The sequence below is a fragment of the Aythya fuligula genome, chromosome 6, assembly GCF_009819795.1.
Source record: "Aythya fuligula isolate bAytFul2 chromosome 6, bAytFul2.pri, whole genome shotgun sequence".
Classification (NCBI taxonomy): Eukaryota; Metazoa; Chordata; class Aves; order Anseriformes; family Anatidae; genus Aythya; species Aythya fuligula.
The window spans coordinates 18,693,589-18,717,684 of NC_045564.1; the positions used below are offsets into that span (position 1 = coordinate 18,693,589).

The 24,096-nt window shown below is 36.1% G+C and overlaps 1 protein-coding gene across 1 annotated transcript; it reads left to right on the top strand.

Moving 5' to 3' along the window:
• The first annotated feature begins 33 nt into the window (after positions 1-33).
• METTL8 (methyltransferase like 8) lies at positions 34-23,825 on the top strand. Its single transcript, XM_032190675.1, has 11 exons — positions 34-89; positions 391-496; positions 6,990-7,148; positions 9,387-9,478; positions 14,653-15,041; positions 15,636-15,685; positions 18,227-18,290; positions 18,622-18,761; positions 22,542-22,648; positions 22,742-22,807; positions 23,601-23,825. The coding sequence occupies exons 2-11, from the start codon at positions 492-494 to the stop codon at positions 23,789-23,791; spliced, it is 1,263 nt and encodes a 420-aa protein (XP_032046566.1). The 5' UTR covers positions 34-89; positions 391-491; the 3' UTR covers positions 23,792-23,825.
• Positions 23,826-24,096: the final 271 nt, after the last annotated feature.

A 24,096-nucleotide genomic window follows, 5' to 3' on the forward strand; every position in this document is an offset into this window, starting at 1 on the left:
CGCCGCCCCTGAGGCGAACGGGACGGCGGGAGCGGGAGTTGTGGCGGCGAGAGCGGCCGTGAGACCGGCCGTGAGGCGCCGTGAGCTCGGTGAGGGCCGCCGGGCGCTGCCCGTGTTAAGCTGCCTCCCGTCGCCTCGCTGAGGGGCTGAGGGGAGCGCGACGTTGGCGTACGGAGCGCGTCAGTGAAGTTAATTGCACCCGGGGGTTTTATTTTTTTATGTGAAAGCAGAAGAGGTTTGTTGGAGGTGGTTTAGCCGAGAAAGGCACCACAGCGGGAACTTATACCTCAGATCTGGGCCCCGTGCCCTGTGGGTGCGCTAGGGCCCCAGCCGTAAGGGCAAGGTGTTTCCAGGATCAACAGCAACTAACACTTACCTTTATATTTTTAGAGCTACATCCCCAAAGTTGTCATCTTCATCAACAGCACTTGCTGGCAGAAAATCCGGGCACGTGTGGAAAAGCTCGTTTTCCTTCCTTGCCAAAGGCCCGCATGGGGTAATGTGGAAGCTGCTCATCTTTATGTTTCCATAAAGTCTGTTCTTCAGGATCCCTCAGTGGGACCTGGCATCTTAGCTGGCGCTATCATGAACGAGAGATGCCTGAAGGGTGATGTTTTAAAGTTATTTGGATGAAGTGAGCAGGACATGCAGGCGCAGTGGTTGCACCACTGCAGAGTGGCTTAGGACAGTGTGTGCCACGGTGGATCTGTGACATTGGAGGTGACTTTGGCGCTGACAGGGTGGGTTGCACCTCTGCAAAGTCCCTGTAGGCATCCAGAGTCTTGCAGGGATGTAAATAAACGAGTTTATTCAATGTAAATTATGGATCATAGTAAAATCCATGTTGCTGTCTCAGTTCTCAACATGTTTAATGCTGGAAACAATGTGTTCTGTGTTGAGACAAATCAGCTTTGGTTTGTTGTTACAGTTACATATTCAGTATTTTGTAGAAAGTAGGGTTGAAAAAAATTTTAGTAATTGCAAAACATCTTTGGAGACTTAAAAATCCCCTCACTATGTGTATATATATATGTGTGTGTGTGTGTGTGCGCACAAAGCGTTCTTCTTTTCCTTTCCTCCTTTTCTCCTTTTTCTCATATGTAAGCACCAGCCAGCAGAGGGTGCACAGGTTAACTAGGAAGCCTTATTTCTGAGCTATGTTGATGGCTTCCTCTTGATGATAACCTTGCAAATAGGTTAGTTTGATAAGTCAGTTTTATGTTATATTCTGCTGGATAAATAACAGAAAAAAAAAAAAACTCACAAAAAATGGGAAAAAAGTGGAAAAGGGAGATAGTAAAGGATTGTGCAAAATACTTATGGTTTAAATGCCATATCCTACAGTCTGAGAATTCAACCTTTTCTGTAAAGGTAAACAAATGCACAGGTATTTGCAGAATTGTAACCTAAAGAATCACTTGTGAATTTGGTGTCTTTGTTATGCAATATTTAACATACTTGTACTGAGTGACTAGTATCTTCCTAATTTTAATAATATTTATAGGTGTTTTGTTTCTGACCATACCTTTAGTAGGCATTACAAACACAAAGTGGAACAATCAACACTGGAAATGGTATTATAAATAGATTTAGCACAAAAGTGTAAATTCCATTCCAAGAATGATTCGAAGATATCAAAGTATACATTTAGCTTCAGTTGGAGTGAAAGTATTTTTCACAAGTTGGAAGTATTTTGTTCAATTAGAATACTTTATTGAAACTTCATTTTAAAGTCAAAGTAGTCTTTGATGGTGAAGTCAGGACATCTCTTCTCTATTACGAATTGAAATGATGTAGTTTCAACGAAACACTTGTCCTAATCAAAACAAAATCTTCAAATATTAAAAAAATACAGTAAAAAAGTGTAAGTAAAATTGCTAAATTTTGGATGCAAGTTTCTGTCAGAGCATTTTATTACCTGCTTTGGCAAGTGAAAAAGGAGCTCAGGTTAGTTTAGGATGGGACTAATTATGTTTGTCAATTACAGCAATTGAACTGCTATATTTTTTTCCATATAATTAATTCAAATAAAATACTTCAGTTGGTTGTTTCATGTTCATGGCACCCACATTAATTTACTAAAAAATCACTAAATAAAACATGTCTATATTTCTCAGATACCAGTACCTTTCTTCCTTGTTGGCCATTTGTGTATCAGATCTTGCAACTGCCATTATTTTATGGTTAGTTGCAAAATGTTTTTGCACTGTTTTCATTATCTTAAAAACATACTTACTACTGCAGTTGATTCCCTCAGCATTGGGGATAAAGCTTCTTTTGCTCCCAGATAATTAGGTTCGTATACCAACGTGAACTTTCATACAGTTCATAGTCCCAGTTGAAGAACACATTTTCCCCTTTTTGTGAGAATGGTGCAGTGGTTCCTTCTTAAAAATAAAAGAATAAAAATGGAATTATAAAACCCATAGTTTAAGAAGATATAGCAAAGATGGTTTATATAGCAGAATAATTTCAAGAAGAGTATCAAGAGAGAATAGCGGCTAAGAACAATTCTCCATGAATACTAAATTAGGAAATTAAATAGTAATAATATTCCTTAAACCCTCAAGGATTTTTAGTACTCTGCTTGTCCCTCATAGTAGTCCATCTGCTTTCTTTTTTAGTAGTGATTATGTAATACTGCCATATATTATTTTACCACAAATAATGTACCTTCAAGTTATGTTGCTGGTTTCCTGGATATTTGATGCTTAGCATAAATGTTTTCAGTAAATAAGCAGTTTTATCTATTGTTCTTCCTCATCCCACCTTCCCACTACTACTATAAACTATTTGTTCTTTCTTTGATCCTTTTTAACAGGCTACCTGAAAGTTAAACACACTCTTCTTACTCAACATTTCTGTATACATGGTTAAAAGTATATCTACTACGGGTTTTTTGTTTTGTTTGTTTTTATCTGCTGCTTTGTGTCTCTACAGGAGAGATGTTGTTTCTCTTTATTAATTAAAATATATATGTATTTGTTTTTATTTTCATCTTGGTAGTCAGTGCTCTTCAGTAATTTTACTTAAGTTGCTGTGTGCATACAGGGATACCTGCATCATTCTCATTGATGAGGTATGAGAAGGAAAAACAGTTCAGGGTTTTAGATCTGTTGAGTGTGAGAAGTTGTGAAATACCTTATTCTTACTGTTTCAACTGAGCACAATTTTTTGAAGTATATCATTAAAAGACTAACTATGAAGCCTCAAGAGAGCATGTTTAGTCACTTTCTAAAATAGGCTAGCATTAAATATTCATTTAACCAATTAATCTGGTTCACAGTGCAGTTGTCTCCTCCTCCTCCCCCTCTCCCATTTTGTTTGGCCTAGCCTTGGGCAATGGCTGGATCTCAGAAATATTAAGATGTGTATGTTTTAAGAATGAACACTAGGAATTCATAATTATACCTTCAGTGTGAGTATCATCGTAAGGAATTTTTCACTTTGTGTTCATGATCACTCCTTTAACACTTGCATCTGTTTTGTGTAACTAAGGTGTTCTGAGTTTTGGTGGTGTTTCATGGTGATGAAATAGGTCAGTATATGCTTTATAGGAGAGCATTTGGATTTGACTGTTTAATGTTCTGCCAATGAACTTCTAGGTGCAAAATAGAAGTATGTTGAATGAAGTTCATTGTTTCCATGTTACCCTTCTGTAGAGAAATGTAACATAATCTTGCACATACTCTTCCTATATTGGGGCCCTTTTTTTTTTTCTTTATAATGATGACTCTACAGGTAGGCTCAGTGACTGCAGATCGAAGGAGTTGTTAGCTCTGTAGTGAGAGATCAGTCAGATGTCAATGTTCTCATCCAATAGGTTTGTTGAAACTAGATTCTCAGACTATGAGGGATTATTTTTGTTCTGACATCTGTTTCAGAGTTGATGCCTCTCAAGGATTTTACTAATCAAGTGGTTTATATGTGTTTTTATGTGAATTTCACTGTTTAAAAACAAAATTAGAACAGTTCTTTTCCCCTGTATTCTTATTTTTATCTCTGTGGATGTAACCACTCAGAGTTTTTAATGCCAACATCAATTAGAAATGTTTAATTTGTGGTCTGTGTGGCAGATGATACATGTACCTGCATGTCCACCTTCAAAAAGCTGTACTAAAAATCCTGTTAGATTGTTTGAAGAGAGGAGGATTTTCTCAAGGCTGATCTATGTTTGTAACAATAACAAATTTTTAAAGGCTAAAATGCAGTGCTCTACAGTGGGAAAAAAATCTACCATTTTGCTTTTGAGTGTGGTCACTTAGTGCATTGTTTCCTTAAAGCTTTTTTTTTTTTTTTTTTTTTTTTTTTTTTCTGAAAAACAGTTAAAGCTTGTACAAAACAGGCATTTTCAGTGTAATGCGGTTTCATGAGAATATCCTTAAAGGTGAAGGTTGGATTGCTTGGACTGATAATCAGACTGAAAGCTTTCCTGACTGTGGCTGTGAACAAGGAAATTATGTCTTTATTCTTTCAGACAACACTTCTTGCTATGTGATCATCCTATCTGACAAAGAGAAGGGGTTGTTGTCTATTTCATTAACGAAATCTATTAGAGAAACAATCAAGGAATTACTCCCTTCTGAAAATGAAAATTAGGCTTCCAAGTAACTTAAATGCTTTTTGGACCTTCCAGTAGCCAGATTGCCCATTAATCTCATGATCTTCTGATCACTAACTCTTAAGGACATGTGAGTGCTTGTGTCTTGATATTTATCACTGGATGCAACAGGAAAGTTAACTCCCCCACTTACCCCAGTGTCCTTATATTTTTTTTTTGATGTTTTAGAATTTATTAGCTAAACTTGTGCAATTATCACTCAGGATCATATTCTCATAAAAAGAGCTACATCTCTGGATTTTTACTGATGCTGGATCATTTTAGTCATCTGACTATATAATTCCCATCTGTGCATCTTGTCATGTTCTTACTGAGATATTTAGAAAGCCAAGAAAAATTATGTGACTAGCCTAGCAGCTGAATCATTGTATTTTATGTTGAATATAAATGCTGGCACAGGAAATGCAAGATACTAACTCAGGTCTTTTGAATGATTGAAGGAGGAAAAGGATTTGTAAACAGTTTGCAATGTGACCATGGAATCTTTATCCAGGCACTTTTATAATTTAATAATAATAATAATAATTGATCAGGTTTTTCTTTTTATTATTACTTATTTTTCTTTTCATATTTGTGTCTATCAACATTGCTTTTATGTAAATTATATGTTTTGAAAAACTTGTCAACTAAAAACTAACTTGTGTTAGTTTTTATGCCTTGTAGATATCATTTCATAGTATTTCACATGCATTAATAATTTTTCATCTTATGAGAAGTGATGCATACATACATGCTTTTGCATATGAAGTATGAATGATTTGTAGTAATTTAAGTTTAAGCTGGAATTTTAGTTGCTCAGCCCCTCTCCGCCCCCCCCCAAAAAAAATTAAAAAAAAACAAACCACCAACCAACCAAAAAAATGTACCTTAATAAAATCATCAAATTAGAAGAAGTTCTAGTGGTGTGAGGGTTTTTTAGTTGATAGGTCTAAATGTTACATTTTGCCTGTATGATAATGCCCAACATCTTGATAGCATGTTGCAGTCCCAGCAGCTCAAATATAACAGTATTTATATTTGGCATTGGCAGACATTTGATAGAATTAGATAGAAAATTTCATCTTTTTTTTCCCCTGTTGTTTTTCTGTAGGCTTAAACTGAATAAACAAGGCCCTTTTAAAAGTATGACTCATTCAAAAGTACACCTCAAGTAAGGAATTGTTCATTTAATTGAAGTAATTTCTTTGCCAGGCTTTGTATCAATGTGTACAAATTAATCTTTTTATTCACAGTATGCTTGTGATCAAATAGTAGTATTTTCCTCAAGATAAAAATCTTCATTTTGTAACCTTTTTGCACAGAATGTTTTCTAATAATGTGTGTGTTTAAATTGTGCCTGTTCTTTTGCAACTACATTTTGTATTTCCAGTGCACTAAATTTGTATGCGTGGCTTATACAGCAGAAGCACTAAAAAAAAAAAAAAAAAAAAAAAGGTACTAAGAATCATTTTTAAAGTCATACGCAGAGCAGCTGAAGGAAAAAAGAACAAAAGGCACATCAGAGTAAAAGTAGGTGGAGGAGTATTTCATTTTACTCATCTCCCAGAAAGCCTACATTAACAAGAATATGCCAGAACCAAAAACAAAACAAAACAAAAAAGACAAACTTGTGGTACTAGCTACACACACTTGTTATCATTTACTATTAATACTCTGTAAAGAGATTCCATGTAAAGTAAAATACAGCAATAGAAGGCAGTTATACATGTAATAGAAAAATCTCAAGCATTTTATAAGTTGCATGAATAGAAGTTTAACCTATAAAACCATTCATTTCAAAGGGAGCATTGAGCAGGGATAAGGAAAATACGCAGCAGAAATTTTGGAAGGCTTTCTGGTGCATAATATTGACACTTTTTGAATCTTTCACTTCCTGTCTAAAAGCATAAAACCACAGTCACAGTTCTAGAATTACATTTTTTGCTGTTACCTAGTGAGTGAGGTGAAAAACGTCAAGTCCAATGGCAGTATGTACCCATTAGAACAAGTGGTTTCAATACTGATGACTTTTTGCTTGTCTTTTTAAAGGTACAATGTCAAACTTGGTTTATAGTTTTACTGTGAATTCTTTTTTTTTTTTTTTTTTTTTTTTTTCCTATGGTCTGACAAGGCTCTGAAAATATACCAAATAATGAAATAATTTATATTTCAACTGATTTTATTGCAGTAGCCTACTTTGGGTCAATTTGGGCCTTCAGCACATGCAGGGGATGTTGCTGCTTTCTAAAAGGCATTTAAATTGACATTACAGTAAAAGATTATTACTAAAGCTGATATTGGTTCTTGATTATTTGACCAGTTTCTCATCTAAATGACATAAACAACGAAGTTACAGCAAAACTGTAATTTGAGTTAATTGTGTTTTCAGATCTCTGAACAAAATGAATTTCATTACAAGGTTTTCTGCTTTGTGTCTGAGGAGAAAAAGCAAGATGCAACAGAGGCACCAAAGTAGTCGACGACCAGCTGTTCCACTTGGATCACGGATTTTAACTGATCCGTCTAAAGTTTTTGAGCACAACATGTGGTGAGATGTCTGTTCAAGGATGCTTTTCTTGTGTATTTGTATATTATTTACCACGATGAATAACAATATCTGTGTATATCTATACATATATATCATGCTGATATATGTATGTATATTATGTATGTATATATTTTTATATATTAATATATATACAAAGCAATGGGGTAACAGAATGGATATTGAAAGGTAGTGCTAGGGAGAACTTCAGACTGTCACAAGTAACCTGACAGTTACGAGTTTTCAGTGACTTCCGTAAAACAGCCGCTGAGGAAGTAGATAATCATGGAATGAGAGGCAAAATATTGTTATACATCAGTAATAAATTAGGAAACATAAAGTGTGGAGAATAATTAGTATATGTTGTAATGGCAGAAAGTTATTATCTAGGTACAATAGAGTTGCATAATGGATTAGCACTATATTCTAAAATTGACACCATATCAAAAGGAACTTGTAAGTTGTATTCTTCTGAAGATGTATTGAAAACGGTACTTGTAGTTGTGAACTGTATAGCAATCTCTGCTGAACCAAAAAAAAAAAAAAAGCCAAACCAAATCAAAACAAAAACCAAACCAAAACAACAACAATAACAAAAAGAATCGTAATAAGTGATCTTGTAGCAGAGAAAATATTAACATGCAAGTGCTAATAAGAATAATAATTGCCATGATAAGCAACAGAGCATTTCCATCTCTAAAAGGTATTTTTTATGACTAATGGGGGGTCAGAAAACAGTGAGAATGCTGGTCAACCCAATTGAAAACTGTCTTATGAGGTAAGATTGAATAGATTTTTCTCTATGAAATGGAGATGAATAAGATAAAGTGTACAGAACAGTAAACGATATGGAAGTTTTAAAAGACTATCTAAACCTATCTACAAAATCGAAAAATAACTTTCTAAGATATTAGGAATACAAGGAATTTTTTTATTCCTGTAGTTCATAACTTAAGAACAAGTGATATTTGCTGAAAATAGAAATGAGGAATCTAAAAGCTAAACAAGAAATTACTTTCTGCATAATTTGAAAATATATTTTGAATTCTGACTCGCACAATTTTTGAGCAAGGATTTAACAATAGCTGAGAAGGGTCTGGATGTAACTAATGATAACCAAATGCTAATGGGTAACATAACACAGGGTTAGCAGATTACAAATTTCAGGGCTTAGGCTTGCTGCGTAAGAGACCTAAAAATTAAGTTACTTGTATGTCTCCAAGCACAGAACAGGAAGATGCTTGATTGGTTTTAGAGACAGTGGACTCTTTTCAAGTTGGTGCATGGTTCCTTCTTCCATAGTAAGCAGTAGAATTTTAGTCATGGGCTTTCAGTTAATTTTTTTTAAGGATTAGGATCTAACATATTATCTGAATTATATAATTTAATTAAATATGATTTCTAAAACTCTTCAGACTGAAAGATTTGGAGGGACAAATGATTTGTTTTGAAAGCTGCCAGTGCGTTTTTCGGCACTCCCTGTTGTGGCCTCTATCCAAACAGAATCTGCAGGGAATGCAGTTTGGTCATCAGGGTCAGGTCTTTGCTTGGTTCTGTGACTATTTCATGAATTAATATGACATTAGTGAACCATTTTACACATGTACAGGTAGCATAGCCTCTGGAACCATTGCAGCACTGTTTGTCTTTTATTAGGGATATCTCATTCTTCCTTTTTAAAAATGTTTCCTATCTCTGTTCCCCAGATAAGTAAAATCTCGTTCAACAATTCCACCTATTCTGCTTGAATAGGTGGATTATGCTGCCTGTTTCAGAAACAGCTGATTCTTTTGCTGGATGACCTTTGTTTCTCATCATCATAAATGTTAGTAATGTGAGAAGTTTCTTGCATAAGGTTGTTTGTTGATAAGCCTGTTATTAAATCTAACTAAATACAGTTCTAATTGGATGCTGAAAATACATTTCTATAAACCCACTCAATTGACAAGGTATGTGTTAATCCTATTCTTAAGAAAAAAAAAAAAAAAGCCTACTCCTTCAGACCATTTGCAGTTGGAAGTTTTTCTCAATCATTTCACTTGAGTTTTACCCAACTACTTATCTTTGTCTATCACACACTGAAACTTTGTTTTTAACTCTGTAGGTCTCCTTGTGGTTGTTTGCTTGTGTTTTAAGAGCAAGTGGACTTGAGACGATGTAGCTTATTTGTGACTGTTTTCCTCAGAAGATGATTATGGAAGGTTGTGTTTAAAGGCTAGTTCTTCAATTACCTTTTTGCAGGGACCATATGCAGTGGTCACAAGAAGAGGAGGAGCAAGCAAAGGAAAAAGCAGCAGAGAACTCACTTGAGAAAGTTCAGTTGGAAGACCAAGGTAACTAATTCTTAATTGCTTTAAAAATCGCATTTCAATGCCAATTACTAAAGCATTTAATAATGCTTTGAAATCTGGTAGTACTGCTTTTATTTGTACGTTCTCCAGTCTAAATCTATTTTTGTTTATTTTCCTTTGTTGCCTCAAAGGATTGTCCTAAGGTTTATTTTTCTAAAAATTCAGTTACTTCTTTGAGCAACTTTGCCTTTTGTGGGAGCAACAGAATATATGTAAGTCAATTAAATCAGTACAGAGCAGTTGCAAGTTCTGACTCCTTTTGCAGTTCTTCAGAATTAAGCTTCTGCTTCACAGACTGTTAACTTGACCAAAGGGAGTGAATTTGCACACAGTTAAGGTGCTGAAGGGATGAAAATTCCCATGTACAATATTCAAATTCTTTTTAATGATTTGTGGACTGTTTAGAGAGCTAGTGTTTGTACATTGCACCATATTTCTAGTAAGTGTCACAAAAGTTGCGCTGGTCTCAGCTGGCCCCAGCTTGCTGCCTGGGCCAGGCTGAGCGAGGAGTGCTTCAGGAAGCAGCATGTTCACTGCATGTGGAAGGTGTTTCAAAACATCATGCTGAGTCTGTTCTGTAAATGATTAAGTTTCATGCCTGTCTTCAGAGGGAATACTTAAAATATTCTGCATTTCTGAAGAATGATAGCTCTAGGTTCAAACTGGCAAACTAAACCTCAGACTGAACTCTTCAATACTTGCATATAAAGCTGGAGTATTAAGTTGATAGTAACGTAGAAGATTGGATTCTTAATTTGTTCTTTTATTAGAAAGATGCTCTGAAAACAATTACTTTGATGTCCTGGGCAACAGTTTACCTAGTGTATCTTAAATATGTCAAATTAGATAGTGTCGTTATGACCCTGTTCTCAGTTTTATTGATATAACTAGGGCACATGCTGGAGTGTATTTGAATTACCTGTGAGTGCACTTTGGATTGTGTGCCCTTCATCGCTTTAAATGCTCTGGGATTGTCATCTTGCCCTTTTCTGTTCTTGCCTCTCTCATTCTTTATCTTAATCCAGGTGTACAATGTTTGTTTTTCAGAACTGGCATATAGTATTTCCAGTGTTTTTGTATAAAAAGTTGAAAAAGAGCTCATGATTTAAAAGTAAACAGCATAACCACATAGCTCATGGATCCTTTTGTTATTTACCTACAGTCAATTAGAAATTAGTTTGGGCTGGTGAGAATTGAAATAATCAGGCATTTGTCTATTGCCAAAAAATAAAAGTATCCAAGAACGTTTCCTGTGAATGCCTCTCTGTTAAGAGCTTGAATAGGTGAGCTTTGCTGATACTGTTCCTTCAGAAAGCTTCAACTTCATTCTGCAAGAACATTTTGGCCTATTTGTGTTAACAATGAACTAGTCTGAAGCTAATGAGCAGGTTATTTTGGGGCCTTGGAAACTGCAAGTAAGGAGGGGAAAGAAAAGACAGATTTCAACAATACTATTATGGCACTAAAATAGAATCATTCTGTTGAGCCTCAGTAAAACAAGAGAAAGTGAACAAATATATGATGCTACTTTTAGGAACTTGATTTACTTATTAGCATGTTCGGTTTCTTCTCAGGCCTAACTGCCAGTGTATGAAATACAAGTCATAATGGATTCTGTTAAGGAGAGAAATCAAATGGACTAAGAAATAGATTTTGTTGTTGTTGTCTCAAAGGGTTATATCTTAATTAGTTTTGTGATTTTTACATGCTTTTGAAAATGTAGTAGTCAGGCTTTTAAATATTCAACAGGAGAGGGGGTAGAGGGAACAACAACGACAAAAATATATAACAAACCTTATGAGCCAATAGGGTGACTGCCCACTCTGCTTCAGGAAACGTACAGATTAACAAAGCAAAGTGAAAATTATAGTCTTGTTGATGAGAAACATGTAATGTTATCTTCTGATGAATTCAGAAAAAGATATATATTTTCTTCCAGAGTTGATATAATCACAGTTTCTGTAACGTCTGTGTGGGGAAAAAATATATAATGGTAATAATACTGCATGTGTGCCTGTGCAGGAGTGACCAGTGAGAGAAAGGAAAGCGTTCTTGCACTTGAACCTATGTAATATTAAACTAAAACAATTTGAATGGCTGACTTTAGCAATCGCTTTCTTTCAGTTTTGAAATCTGGAAAGCTCAGTGGGCATTTAAGTGCAAGGGTTCTGAGCGAACTTGTAGAAAAATAGTGACTATAATAAGGGGCGATAATGATTTAAGAATCTTTGGAGTAAGTGGTTTGTTCCTTAAATTGGAGCTGAGCAATCTCTATAAATGTCTAACTTTCACTATTGAAATCTGGTATATAGAGCCTCAGTCAGCTCTGCACTTAGATTATAAATACAGTTGCTGTGCATGGCTGGGTCTTGCCCTTTAATAATACAATTGAATGTATTAAATGTTAAATTCTAAAAATTATTCAGATTTCTAGGACAAGGCATTCTGCCACCTCCTTGCCACTTCCCACTGCCTGTCTGTGCCTCTAATGATAATTTGCAGCCTTGTTTATCTCTGAAAAGCTGTAATGATTTAGGAAATGGCACGTTAAGATATAAATGAGAGCAGTAGAAATGCTATATATATTTACTCTTTCATTTGTATTAAAAGAATTAACTGGTTAATGTGAGTGAATAGGGACAAAATCAAAAAGACAACACATTATATGATGTACATTATGATTATATGATTTTTCAGCCTGGAGAAAAGGAGGCTCAGGGGCGACCTTATCGCTCTTTATAAGTACATTAAAGGAGGCTGTAGCGAGGTGGGGGTTGGTCTGTTCTCCCACGTGCCTGGTGACAGGACAAGGGGGAATGGGCTAATGTTGCGCCAGGGGTATTTTAGGTTGGATATTAGGAAGAACTTCTTTACTGAGAGGGTTGTGAGACATTGGAATGGGCTGCCCAGGGAAGTGGTGGAGTCACCATCCCTGGAGGTCTTTAGAAGACGTTTAGATGTTGAACTCAGCGATATGGTTTAGTGGAGGACTTGTTAGTGTTAGGTCAGAGGTTGGACTCAATGATACTGAGGTCTCTTCCAACCTAGATGATTCTGTGATTCTGTACACTTTGTAAGAGATGTTAAGGGTAATGAGAAACAATCCAGTAAATGCTTTGGAACTGGGGAAAAACAAGATAAAGATTTGGTTTGGTACTTAACAGGTAGGATAAGGAAGGGAAAACCATCAACCAAAGAGATATTGAAAAAGCAGTAATTCTTATCTTTTTATCAGCCTTCCTTTGAAAGGGTTAGCTGCAGTCCAGTTGCCAGCACAGTTAGTGCTAGTGAGAAGAAGGAAAGTTCTTGTTCTGCCTCCAAGAAAGAACAGGATACAAAGTACATCCATAGAGTATATGGGTGACCAGGAAAGCAGAAAACAGAGTACTTACCTTTTTTTTTTTTTTTTTTTTTTAATAAAGGAAGATGGGAAGAGATACGAGTCAGAGAATTATAGTTCCTGTTTCTAGAAAAATATTGGAACAGATAATCCACATTTTGTAGACACTGAGTTTGGAAGAATAAAGGAGATGAATACTGGCCAGCAACATTTTTTTTAAAGAATAAATCATGTAAAATCAAGCTAATTTCCTTTTTGGAGAAGGTTATGAGCCCCGGGGATAAGTTAAAAACAGCAGATGTCCTGAATTTTATCCTTACTCAGGCTTTTGACTACTATTTACTTGACATTTTCATAGGCAAGTTAGGCAAGCAAGAGCTAATGAAACTGCTTTTTGGTGAATGAATACTTAGAGAGTTCCTTTGAGAATGGAAGCTGTGCTGGACAGAGGATCATTTTGTTCTGTGTCTAGTACTGCTGTACTGCTTGGTGTTTTCATTAGTCACTTCAAGAATGGGAGACTTGAAGATGATATTAACTGAAGAGGTGTTTCAATTACAGTGAAGAGCAGAATTAGGATTCAGAGATATCTCAGCAAATTATGAGGGGGAAAAAAGGGTTCTGAAAGATACAGAGTTAAATCTGATAAAAAATAAGTGCAGAATACTTTACTTAGGAATAATTCCCTGCAGGGGGTGAGGGGGAAAGCTAGGTTCTGGAACAATTGGCTAGGTAGTCATTTTGTAGAAGATCTGAGGGTTGTGGTGAATCACCAGCTGAATCAGCAGTGTTATGCTGTTGCAAAATGGCACGTCGGGATTTATAAACAGGATTACAGCATGTAAGACTCATAAAATACTACTTTTTCTCCGTGTTGATAATGACTTCACCAGAATACAGCACCAAAAAGAAGAAGATGAATTGGAAAGAGTCTGAAGAAGAACAATAAAAATGATCAGAAGTCTAAAAATCACTACTTCTGCAGGGGGAAAAAGAGATTGTTTATGGGAGACATAGCAAAAGATTTAAAACAAGTACATAGGTGTTATAAAGAGAAATGAATAATCTTTGCTCTGTCTACTTTGTTAATGGGACAAGAATTGCTGGACTTAAATTGCAGTAAGTAGATTTCAGATTAGCTAGTGGAAAAGGTTTCTAACTGTACAGATGGTGAGGGATCGTAATACCTTACAGGAGAAAGTTGACAAACCTATATGAAAGGAGGTATTTTAAGAACAAGACAGACAGACTTCTCTGGGGAAAGGATATCAATTCCCTGACTGTGTGAAACCCATCCCAAACCTATTCGTTGATGATTCAATAAGAAATTAAAAGTGAACACAAAGGTCTGCTGTAAGACTCTTTGAAGTATTTTCAAAGAAAGCCAATATGTTGCTTCGGAATGTATTATCTGTCAAAAGTGTGTTGTTGAATGGTTAAGAGTATATTCCTACCTATTGGCTATGCAGTAACATTTATCACTCCAGTTCACAGAACTGGATTTCTAAGTGATATATTTTAGAGATGTACTAGCTACCAATAACTTAGTAATTGTTCATAGTTTCATAAATCTTGGAAAATGCAGAAAGCCTCTGTGTCCCATCTTAAGCAAGATAAAATCTTATTAAAAACTCATTGAGTTTTTTTTAGAGTAGACCAAGTTGAGACCCCAAATCTGTATGTTTTTGTTTAGATGCATACCATATGGGAAACTACACATTTTTAAACTAAATTTGAGGTCCAAATTCCATGTTGCTTTACAATATTCTGTAGCAAAGCTCATAGTCACCAAGTTTTTGTTTTGGTTTAATTTCAGATAAATATGAGAGAGAAGCCAGTAAATATTGGAATGAATTTTACAAGACTCACAGAAATAACTTTTTCAAGGATCGCAATTGGCTGTTTTTGGAATTTCCAGAAATTCTTCCAGAAAAAATGAGACAACAGCTGAAAACAGAGGACAGATCTTCAGAACACACAAAAATAAATACAACCAACAGTTTTTCACACAAGAATGGAATGAAGGAAAGAGAAAAGTATTGGAAGAAAAGTTATGGAGATGATTCTACTTTTGCACAAGGATATGTATATAATAAAAACCAATCTAAATCTGTTGCTGACAACCCTCAGAATCAAAACTGTGAAGAAGAAGTTGGCAGGCTAGAATCATTCCCTGGTAGTGATGCCACTTACAGAATATTAGAGGTAACACACTCAAATGCTTCATCCATTGTATTCAGCTCCATGTAATTGCTCAAAAGTCTGATGCTTAGCAACTATCAAGAAAGTAAACATTTAGAGTTTGAAGTACTACATTCATTTATGGCAGAAACTTTCAGAGGAACCCAGGATCTTTGCTTTGCTTTCCCTTTAAAGTTTCTCCCAAATCAGAATTGGTGATCAGATTCCATTTTCAGTGGAAGTTGGATTTCTAATTTCTTAGGAAAAATTCTGTCGTAAACTGCTTTGTTCTCCATACTTGACATATTCTTGCCAAATGGTGAAATTGAAAAATTGCATAAAAATATTGCATTTTCCTATGCAGTTTGAGAGTTGGATTCTTGGAAAGATTGGAGGAGATACAGCATTGGAAAGATACTGAGGAGAAATGTGATCATAGGGACAGTGACTTGAGAACTGTTGTATAAGCTGTTTATACCTTTTCTGTCCAATGTACTTTCAAGTCTAATGGATGGGTCCTACCTACTAACTAAGATTTAAAAAAAAAAAAAAAAAAAAAAAAAAAAGGTTTTATTTGCTCATTTATATTAACTTTTATTTTTCCTCTTACGATTTTAGGTTGGCTGTGGTGCTGGAAATAGTGTCTTTCCTATTTTGAAAGTTATATGGTATGTAATGACATATCTTCAGATATGGAAGTTCCATTTTCATCTCCATTTTACTCAAACATTGGTGCTAAACTAGTGCTGCAGGAACTGTTGACTGGACTGCTTTACAGCCCTGAAATTCTTAGTGTTTGAAGACCACAGACAGTGTTGCTAGCATCAGTACAAGATACTCCTCATACTGTTCAGCCCATAGTCTTCAGGGGACCATATTTGTTGATAAGTGTTTTTTTCAGGTGCATTCAGGCTGATTTGTTGTAGTTAATCTCAGACAGGTTAAATATCCTCATGTCCCTTGTTTTATATGCTCCTGTAAGGCTACCAGATACCTCTTTGAGGAGCCAAAAACAGACAGTAAATAATGATGTGATTTACTCTTGAGAAGTTCTGTTATTTCTGAATTTGGCTGGCACACTTTATCATATTGCTTCAGGTTTTAGTGTCAAGGAAGGCACAAGTCCTGTATTGCATTACTTAATTTCCTGAAACATTTAATCCACTTAGCTTCTGGTTTTAGAAAATGCTGTTATGACAGCATGTCCTCCCTTCCATGTAGGCAGGAAGGTTTTATTGGAAGGGCTGTGTAGATATCAAGGATTGAAATAGATTTCTTTTTGTTCATGCCTTCAGGAGATCATGCTCATTATTGTATAAATGAATTCTGATTGCTAGCATCATGATGATGCAAAAATACTCCATTTTGCAGATATGGAAACAGAGACCAGGAAGAACTGAGTGATGTACCGGGGTCATAAATGAAACCTATTAGTGTTAGCTATGCATCTTCATCCTAAAACACGTTTTGCTTTAGACAACATAGTCTGAAAGAGAAGCCCTGTGTCATATGAAAAGTTTGGAAATTAACACTACATCACTACGTAGGAAAAAGACACCAAATATCTGTATTAAAATAGATAGGAGAAACTTTTGTTTTTTCCTCACATGTAACATTAGTCATACGTTGGCACTTCTCATAATTAATAATCCGTTCAAAAAATATTTTTCCTGGAGATCTGTATTCTTATGCAAATTCTTCAGATGGGTTGGTACATTGGACAACTTACACATCTGTCTTGTATGTGACCTGACTGAAATATCTCCTGCTTCTTAGCAGGCTTGACTTCTTGACTTTAAAGCACAGTTGGTTTTACTTTGAATTTAATAATATAAAAATTGCCTTTTGTATAAATGGAAAAAAAAAGCCAGAGTCAAGTATGGTTGCACCCTGGCTACAAAAATATTCGACTTAGGTTTGTAACCAAACTCTTACACAGCTTGCCCATATTTCCTTAAAATTTAAGCTGCTTTTTAGTACAAAACCATGGTCATGAAATAACCATCCAGATCAACCTGTGTCTTTATTTTAAATTGACTTTCCACATGACTCCTATTCTGCTTTCTGAGAAGGGGGGAAAAAAAAAAAAAAAAAAAGAAAGTAATAACATTTTAACAAGTCAATTAGGTAACTAGCTTGACCTTTGCCAAGGGACAGCTGAGTCCAAAGCCTGGCTGCTTGTCCTCATCCACAATAAATACCTTAACTCACCAACCCTCATCGTGATTGCAGAGCTCATAAAAGTTTTGTTCAGCAACAAGAATAGAAAATATTTGGTCCATAACGCTTCTCCTGAAGAGCCCTCAGACAAAGGGTACTAGCTCAGCTGTATATACTGTGAGATCTTATAGTCATAGCACTGTCATAGTTTAGTAATTCCATTTCCGAAGGAACAGTATGTTCAAAATCTCAAATAATTTTTAGGAGAGATTAATTTATCATGAGTTGATGGTGAGGTCATCCCTCAGTTGTTTTTTGGGGGGCTTTTCTCAGTTTATTCTAAGCTAGTTTTTTGGAGGTGAAAAAAAAACACCTCCCTTGAGTTACTATTGTCTGATGAATGGTACAAGGAAATTTGCGCCTGGCTTAGTTGTGGATGGGAGAGGAAGGCAAAACAGTGGTACAGGAAATTCTTACTCATTTTTGCTTATGAAACAAAAGGCATAATGGAGGGAAACAGTCAATACAGTTTAACCTAGTCAAAACCACAGCTAGGTGGCACATGGGAACCCAAACCTTTACAGAACTGAGTATGACTTTTGCAAACCTTACGCCCCTCTCTTGCCTCCCCATTTAGCAACATCTTGTTGCTAATTATACTGCATACGTGGGCTAATGATAGAGAGTTAGTCCAATGCTTTTGTAAGAAAATGTGACCTATTCATGTGCGTTTATGTGATACAACACCAGGACATTGTTGTCAATCCTGACAGCCCTCTACAACCTTCTTTCTTTTTCTTTTTCACTTCCTCCCTGGCAAGGCTAAGTCTCCATTTTATACCAACCGAATGTTGGCATTCTTATGAATTTGTCTGCCTGTTGGTTCATTACAACCTATGTGGCTTTCCACATGCTAGACATCAATAAACTGTGCTTGATCAAACCTGTGGAGAACCCCAAAAGGCCCTCTGTAGTTCTGTGAACACTGATTTTGACTTTCATCTTTTACAATAATAATTTTTTAACTGAAGTTGGTTTTGTTTTCCTAGCAATACACCAGGAACCTTCCTCTACTGTTGTGATTTTGCTTCAGGAGCAGTGGAGCTGGTAAAGGTAATTCATATGCTTGCTTTAGAGTAAGTTATAAGTCTGTAATTCAGGAGGCTGCCAGGAATCTGCCTTCATGAAAAAGAATGCGATAGCTTTGACAACTTTTAACTGAAGTTTTCAATATTCCAAAGAACAAAGTCTTACTCTATACAAGAAAAAATGAATACCATCAGTGAGCTTGCTTCTCAGCTTGAGTAAGATACCAGACAGAATAGGCTTTTATGTGAGGTGTTTTACAATGCTGAATAATTGAAGAAAAAAGTTTCTTGAGTCATAGTAAACGTATTAACTACTACTGTTCTCTCTGTGCCTCTTTTCATCTTGTTCCTGACAGTCGCATTCGTCCTACAATTCAGCCTGGTGTTCTGCCTTTGTTCATGATGTGTGTGATGATGCTTTACCCTATCCTTTTCCAGATGAGATCCTGGATGTCATTCTCCTTGTCTTTGTGCTCTCAACTATTCATCCTGACAGGTAAATGAAGACTAAAGGGCAAAGCAAATAGGTTAAATCTCTTTTATCCCTAGAGGTTTTCAAGAATATCAAAGGAAGATGATGAATCTTTAATTTATTATTTAGCAAGATATGATATTTATGTTGTAAAAACAGAAACAAAACACAAACACAACCAACCAACAACAACAAAATCCAAATCCAATCTTAAATGTTTCCTGTTTTCAGGCTTTGAGAGAAAAGCTGGTCAGACTATTAGTGAATTCACTCATTAGTGAACCTCCTGTCTCCATCAAATAAAAGGGGTATATTGTAACTAAGTACACCCCCATTAAATGTAGCAGTGCTTCAAGAAAATTGCTGTCTGCACCACGAGTACTGTGTTCAGCTTTGGGCCCCTCACTACAAGAAGGACATTGAGGCTCTGAATCATGTCCAGAGAAGGGCTATGAAGCAGGTGAAGGGCTTGGAACACAAGTCCTATGAAGAGCAGCTGAGAGAACTGGGGTTGTTTAGCCTGGAGAAGAGGATGCTCAGGGGAGACATTATTGCTCTCTACAGCTACCTGAAAGGAAGGTGTAGGGAGCTGGGGGTCGGCTGCTTCTCACAGGTAACTAGTGATAGGACTAGAGGGAATGGTCTCAAATTGCACCAGGGGAGGTTTAGGTTGGAAATTAGGTGACATTTCTTCTCAGAGAGTAGTCAGGCATTAGAACGGTTGCCCACGGAGGTGGTAGAGTCACCATCCCTGGGCGTGTTCAAGGAAAGGTTGGACCTGGTGCTGAGGGATGTGCTTTAGTGGGTGACATTGGTGGGAGGGTGATGGTTGGACCAGATGATCTTGGAGGGCTTTTCCAACCTTAATGATTCTATGATTTAAATTCAAAAACAAACCAGTCTTCCAGAAAAAAAAGTAATATATATTTTCAGTGATCAAAACCAAATGTTCATGTTTTAACACCTTAACAGTATGTTGATAAGGATTTAGCTTGCTGATTTTGCCACACACAGATGCATACATACAGGCCTTTTAAGTTGAGATGCATTCAGAGTTTTTTAACTTTTTTGGATTTGAAGAAGTTAATCTAATTTCCATGCGGAGTGTTATGTTGAGAACTCTTAACCTTGTTACTAATGCCTCTCAGTGTCTAATGAACCAAACTGGTAAAGCTGGCTGATTTAAAAAAATACCCTTTTCAATAGAAGTGCAAAAGAGGGTATGTAAGTTAAACTACTTGACTCTTCCTTTAACCAAATCATAAGAAAGGAAATACATGCTGCATGTCTGATAATACGCTTACTACTTTAAGAATGTCATTAAAATGGGCTTGGCAAACAGGACAGTGTTTGCCTAAGTCTCAGAACTGTTTCCCTGCCTCCTTGCCTAAGTTACTAATGATTAGCTTCACAGAAAAATCTTTCCCATATAGGATATTGCTCCTTCCTGTTTGTTCAGAGATGAGCACATGAGTCATGCGAAGCCTGGGTCCAGATTTCAAAAACAATTCACGCAGTAGATTTCAGATCTCTGTAACTGCAGTGATGCTGCCAGAAGGAAATTGGACAATAGAGATGTATTCATTCAATCATTTTGTCTGTAAGAAGCAGTAATCAGATGTTCTGACAAAATTTCTGTGGGTCTTTTCCCGTTCATCATTTGAGTATAAATGTGTATGTCTTTTTTTCCTCCTCATGTCAGGATCCAGAGGCTCACATGGATGTTTTTGAATACATGTGTACACGCATCCATATATATATATACATATATATACACATAAAGATGTCCATGTAATTATTTGTGTGATAAGATCCACTTTCCCAAGATTTGTTAGTCACTACTGTCATATCCAAGAACTAAAGTGACTACACACAGACAAATGTAATCCAGATCCTTGTTATTCAGCATACGTTTTCTTCTGAAAATTTTGTAAGTGGGAGATGAAAAAGAAAGCCAAGAGAATGATGGTACAGAACTTAGGTTCTTTGGAGAAGTGAAAAACATATATAATAGAGAGACACATTTGTGTTCAGCACAATTGCTACTTAGTGATTTCTCTCAGGCTCTTGTGTTTCATTTTTGGTAATCACTGCTTTTATACTTCATAGGTAATAACTTCAATTCACTTGCTACAAGTCACCTCTAAGAATTGGTCAAGGAATTTGAAAGGAATTAATATGATCCAGTCCTCTTGAACAGATCTAGTCCTACCAGATGAGATTTCTCAAAGCACTTTCACTTTTTGTGCATGCATTTTTTTTTTCTCTGTGTGTAAAACTTACATTTATGTAGGCAGCGTCTGTAGTTCTGTGCACAGCCACCTGTTTGAATGGTCTCCTATTTGTAGGTGGTGCTGCTTTTTCTGTCTGTGGCAGGATACTTGGCTGCCTGTGTTGAGCATGAGCAAAGAGGAGAACTATTAAAACACTTGGCTTTGTCTGAGGAAATTCCATGCTCAAAAAGTGTGTGCTTTATTTTATTTACTTATTGAGATATGCTGCTGTTTTCTGCTGAATTACCTCTTAATTCTGTCCCTTAAAAATCAAGTCAGGATATCTGCACTGTTGTTGCATGAGGACTAAATTGTGTTATTCCTTGAGTTCTGACCTTCTTGGAGGAAGGGAGGTGAGGCTGCCTGAGTGACAGGCATGCTGTAAGGATTTTCTAAGGTTAGCAGTAAATGTATGTTGATTTTTGCATAAATGAGGAGGGCTTGCTGCTCTTTTAACTCTTTTAAGGTATGGATAGGTATTTGTATGATACCTATCTGTATGTTCTCTGTGGTCTGTCCACTTCCATGTGGGAACAAGGGTTGACTTAGGCATATGGACTTTTCTACTTTACAGCCCACTAGGTACAGAGTGCCTTTTGTGGTCTTTCATGAATTTGGAAAACATGAGTCCTTTATGTGGTTCTGAAAGAGTGAGGCAAACTCAAGCAATTATTCATTAGTAAGGTATTTTCAAGAGTAATACAAATGTACTTATAAGAAGCTCCAAGGTAAGGTTAAAAAATGATAATGAAGGTGCTCTTGTCTAGTAAAAGCAAAGAGCACCACATAAGGTACGTACTCCTATTATTCATACAGCTGCCTGCTGTGATCCTGGTAAGGAGAAGATGATGTTAGTTATGATCAAGACTCACAAATGTGTCAGCGTTTCAGAGGATGCAGACTTTCCTCCTATAACTAGCAGTAGCTCCAGATGGAGTTCTGCTGGATTACTCTCCTGAGGTAGTACTTGTATTTGTCTTTCCATTTTCTACCATTAGGGGTTCAGATGCTGACTGTATGCATGATCAGTACCTCAATAAAGAAATCCAATAAGTTTTTGTCAGCCTTCCAAGCTCTTGGTTTTGCTGTCTATAGTGGAAGGGCTCAGCATAGCTCACCAGTGCACATAGCTGACTGTTCATTCATTGTTTGTCACCTGACCTATATGACTCATATATTCAGGAGTTGTGTTTTAGCTTGAGATTCTGTTGAAGTGAAGGTAAAGGACTCTCTTTCCAGGTTGTATTCTCTAATAATATTTTCTTATTAATTTTTGTCATGGGAGTTGGTGGAGTTTTTGTTTCTTTGATTTTTTGTTTGGTTTGATTTCCCTTTTTGTCCCCCCTTTTTTCCTTCTTCCTTTTTTCCCTATTGTTGTAAGGAGCTCTTCCTGTTCGCTAGCGTTTGGCCTTTTTGTAGTAAACATGGACACATCTCATTGTAGCTTTGTAAATCTATGTTTTTCAAGCATCTAGGGAAAAAAAAAAAAAAAAGTTTGCAAATATCACAAGTATCTCATCTGTTTTCTAAGGATGCAAGGGGTTATAAATAGGTTGGCTAAACTACTGAAACCTGGAGGAATGTTGTTATTTCGAGACTATGGAAGATATGATACAGCTCAACTTCGTTTTAAAAAAGGTAATTCTTGAATGCTTTGGTAGCTTACTGTTTATTTAAACTCTTTTTGAAAGAAATGACACATCCTTTTTCTTTACTGTTCTAATTCCTTAGGTCGTTGCTTGTCAGAAAATTTTTATGTACGAGGAGATGGAACCAGAGTATATTTCTTTACAAAAGGTATGGAATGGTTTAGCTTAATAGGAAGTGTTGATTGTCTCTTAAGATGATTTGGGTTATAAAAGCTCATCTTAAAACAGAAATTTAAAGAAGGGTTTATGAGCTTCTTTTCTGATTCTCTGCTTTTACAAGGCCCAAAGCTAAATGTTGTGAGAAAATAATTCCCTTTACATGCATATGCTTGTTGCATCTGGGGTACTTCAAGATTGTTTGCGGTACTTCAAGATTGCTTGCAGACATCACTGGAATTTCTCTTTGACTAAGCGTCTTGTGTCTAATGATATTCTCAAATTCTGTTATTTAAAGGTGTACTTAATATATTTCTTAAAACTGAGAAACACGCTTGGAAGGATAGCTGGTGGCCATACTCTGATATTTTGTTCTGCTGTGCTGGTCAGTCAGAGGTATGGGGCTGCTCTTTCTCCAAGAGCTAAACTTAAATTCCTTGTTATGGATATTACTGCTCTTTGCCCCTCCAGTCATCCAGTCTTGTTAGCAGTCAGCTTAGGCTGGTGCACTATAGCTCAGCTGCTGAAAATTGTGAAAGTGAGCATCATACTACTTTTTTTTTTTTTTTTTTTTTTTTTTTTTTTTTTTTTACTGTAATGTGAATAGAGAGCTGTGAAAATGTCTTTCTAACAAAAGACTTACTATGGTAAGTTTCCCTGATCTCTCAAATCACGGAACAGAATTACTTCTATCTTTGGTTGAACTGCCGGTTGTTAATTACTACGTTCTACAAATGTTTTTTTTTTTCTTCTTAATTGCAATAATTCTTTGTATGAGAAAACAGATGAGATATGGAACATGTTCAATTTGGCTGGATTAACCGAAGTACAGAATTTAGTTGATCGGCGATTACAAGTAAACAGGAAGAAAAAAGTGAAAATGCAGCGAGTTTGGGTACAAAGCAAGTTCCAAAAACCATTGCTGTTGTCTGTGAATAATTCTGAAGAAGCCATGAAAAAGCATCCATATGGATAACTGTACCATGAACTTCAGAAATGGAAACAAATTTGAGTATGTATATTTCATATAAATCTTGTGTTAGCCAGTGAAAAGGAGAAATATATTGAATTAAAAGCCTTTCCCTGACATTTTGTAAATGTATGTATTTGAGAATAATCTGAAAAAAATATGTATTTCTGAGTTCTGCTTTATATGCAATAAAGGGATATACATTAATCTGGTCATAACTGCAACCAGGTACTCTTTTACTTCCTGTAATGTGAATAGTCAATAAGTATAAGGATATATCTTGTTCTTGGTGAAATTCACACCATGTAAAA